Source organism: Cajanus cajan, chromosome 9 (assembly GCF_000230855.2).
Source record: "Cajanus cajan strain Asha chromosome 9, NIPB_CcT2T_4, whole genome shotgun sequence".
Taxonomy (NCBI): Eukaryota; Viridiplantae; Streptophyta; class Magnoliopsida; order Fabales; family Fabaceae; genus Cajanus; species Cajanus cajan.
This window is the reverse complement of record NC_138525.1, coordinates 7593033-7595187: the sequence shown is the minus strand read 5'-3', so window position 1 is coordinate 7595187 and position 2155 is coordinate 7593033. Positions and strand designations below refer to the sequence as shown.

Here is a 2155-nt window from a genome sequence, read left to right as displayed (position 1 = left end):
TGTTTTAGATTATCAAATCAACGTTGGCCTTTCGCTATATATGAACACTGATATATCATTTGTTCATGACCACAGAAAGGAATTAATGACTTCATAACACTTTGAATTGAGATGTGTACAGTGTACTATATATAAGGACTAATTTCTTTGTTTTTTTTAACTATTCTATAAAATTATTTGACGGAACCGTTTTTTAAGTGGAAAAAATCTATTTGATAATAGTAATTTAATACTTAAAGACATATAATTTTTTTTTTTTGGTTCGTCCCTGGACGAGACTAATCTCCTCGCTACGTTGGAGGCACCTCAAAAGGTGGGATAGCTGACCCCAAGATTTAACGCGGCTGCATACACAAAGTAGGATTCGAACCCCTGACCTTGTTTAAGCGTGGATCAACCCCTACCGCTGAACCAATTTGGTAGGTAAATTTATAACTTCTTTGAAGATTCAATTAATTACTCTATCGGAATAGTAAAATATCACAGAGGGCCTATGACAGATAGGTCACGGTACTGGTTCAGAAATTATAAATGACCTATGCTTAATGTAATTTTTCAGTTTCAATTCATTAATTATTTGAATGTTATAAAAATTATTATATATCATATGTTATATACATATAATTATTTCTCAATTTTTTTTTTCCATTTTATAAATCAAAATCAAAGACAACTTATTTTTCTAATTTCGTGATCATAAAACATTCTTCGCAGTATATATACTGAATTTAAGAGAAAAACAAAAGTCTTGAGCATAAGTCAACACTATTACCGTATAGTATAGTATAGATTGAAGAAAGCTTTATGAGGGATCCAGTTCAGCAGTATTTCACCTAAAACTTCGTATGAAACCACGCAAACAATAATAAATTTAATTTCCATCATAAAAATTGTTGTCACTATTAACTTTTAACGTAGTTACTAAAGTGATTTGTAACTAGCTTACTGTAAAAACACTTTACAATGTTTCAATAATAGTAATAAATTAAACAGCATTCAGGTACACTACAAAAGCCAAAGAGATTCAGAACGTGTAACTAGACCTTCATACCTAGTCATTTTCTCTTTCCTCATAGATTCCTAAGTTGCTTTCAATTATCTTTAGAGGGACATGCACCCCTCTTCCTCTTGACCATGTATATTAATTCACTTCACTAGTTTGCTATTTTCATTGCTTAATTCTTCCTTATATTTTTTACTACATATTTATGTGATGATGGAGGGATCTCAGCACTGGATGCATGTGAAGAGAGAACAAACCCTGAAGCCATACCTTGAAGCAGAAGTTGAAGATGACAATAAGAATTACTCGTGGGAAGAAAGAGCATTTGCTGAAGATGCAGCTAGAATAGTTGGTGGTAGCATGTGGCCTCCAAGATCTTACTCTTGTACATTTTGTAAAAGAGAGTTTAGGTCTGCTCAAGCACTTGGGGGTCACATGAATGTCCACAGGAGGGATAGGGCTAGACTCAAACAAAATCTTAGCCCTCACAATAATTATCATGAAAATGAACCCCTTCATCGTCATAACAAAAATGGTTTCAAGTCCTTATTAGGTAATCATTTTTCTGCCTCCACACAGATAGATTGTGGTCTTGCTGCTTATTATTCTAGCCCTGCAACTACAATTGCATCCACCAGACAATTTGAAATTTGTGGTCAGCATAGTTTGTCACCTTATTCTTCTTTTTCTTCAATTATCTTCGGACAGAAAAATAACACGGAATACAAATTTAATGGCTTGGGTTGTGATAATCATGTTGAAACAAGTTTGTCTGTGGGACTTACTTCATCTCCAACCGTTGACAGAGCCAACATCAATTGTAAGAGATGTTCAAAATCAAATGATAAACAACGCTTGGCTTTTCAACCTGAGGAAATCTTACTTGGACTTGATCGTGGAATGGAAGACTTGGATCTTGAACTCAGGCTAGGGAAACAACAGAGTTAAGTAGTTAATTTGTAGTACAAACAGAAGTTGTTGTTATTTATATTTGAGTCTCAGTGTTAATTACTTTGCAATCCTTCCCCCTTCCCCCTTCTCTCTCTCTTGATCCTCCATTTTTGGTTGGTAGGAAAAAGGGAAGAGGACCTCCTATTCCCTAAAAAAATGACAAACGTTTTATTTTCTAAGTTAAATGGTTATGTTTTTTAC

General features: G+C 34.0%; 1 protein-coding gene across 1 annotated transcript; it reads left to right on the top strand.

The window, feature by feature from the left end:
• The first annotated feature begins 1216 nt into the window (after positions 1-1216).
• LOC109809472 (putative transcriptional regulator RABBIT EARS) lies at positions 1217-1951 on the top strand. Its single transcript, XM_020372803.1, has one exon. The coding sequence runs from the start codon at positions 1217-1219 to the stop codon at positions 1949-1951; it is 735 nt and encodes a 244-aa protein (XP_020228392.1).
• Positions 1952-2155: the final 204 nt, after the last annotated feature.

What these genes read in the sequence shown, in the direction of transcription:
- LOC109809472 (XM_020372803.1), top strand. Translation starts at nt 1,217, where the DNA reads ATGGAGGGATCTCAGCACTGGATGCATGTGAAGAGAGAACAAACCCTG.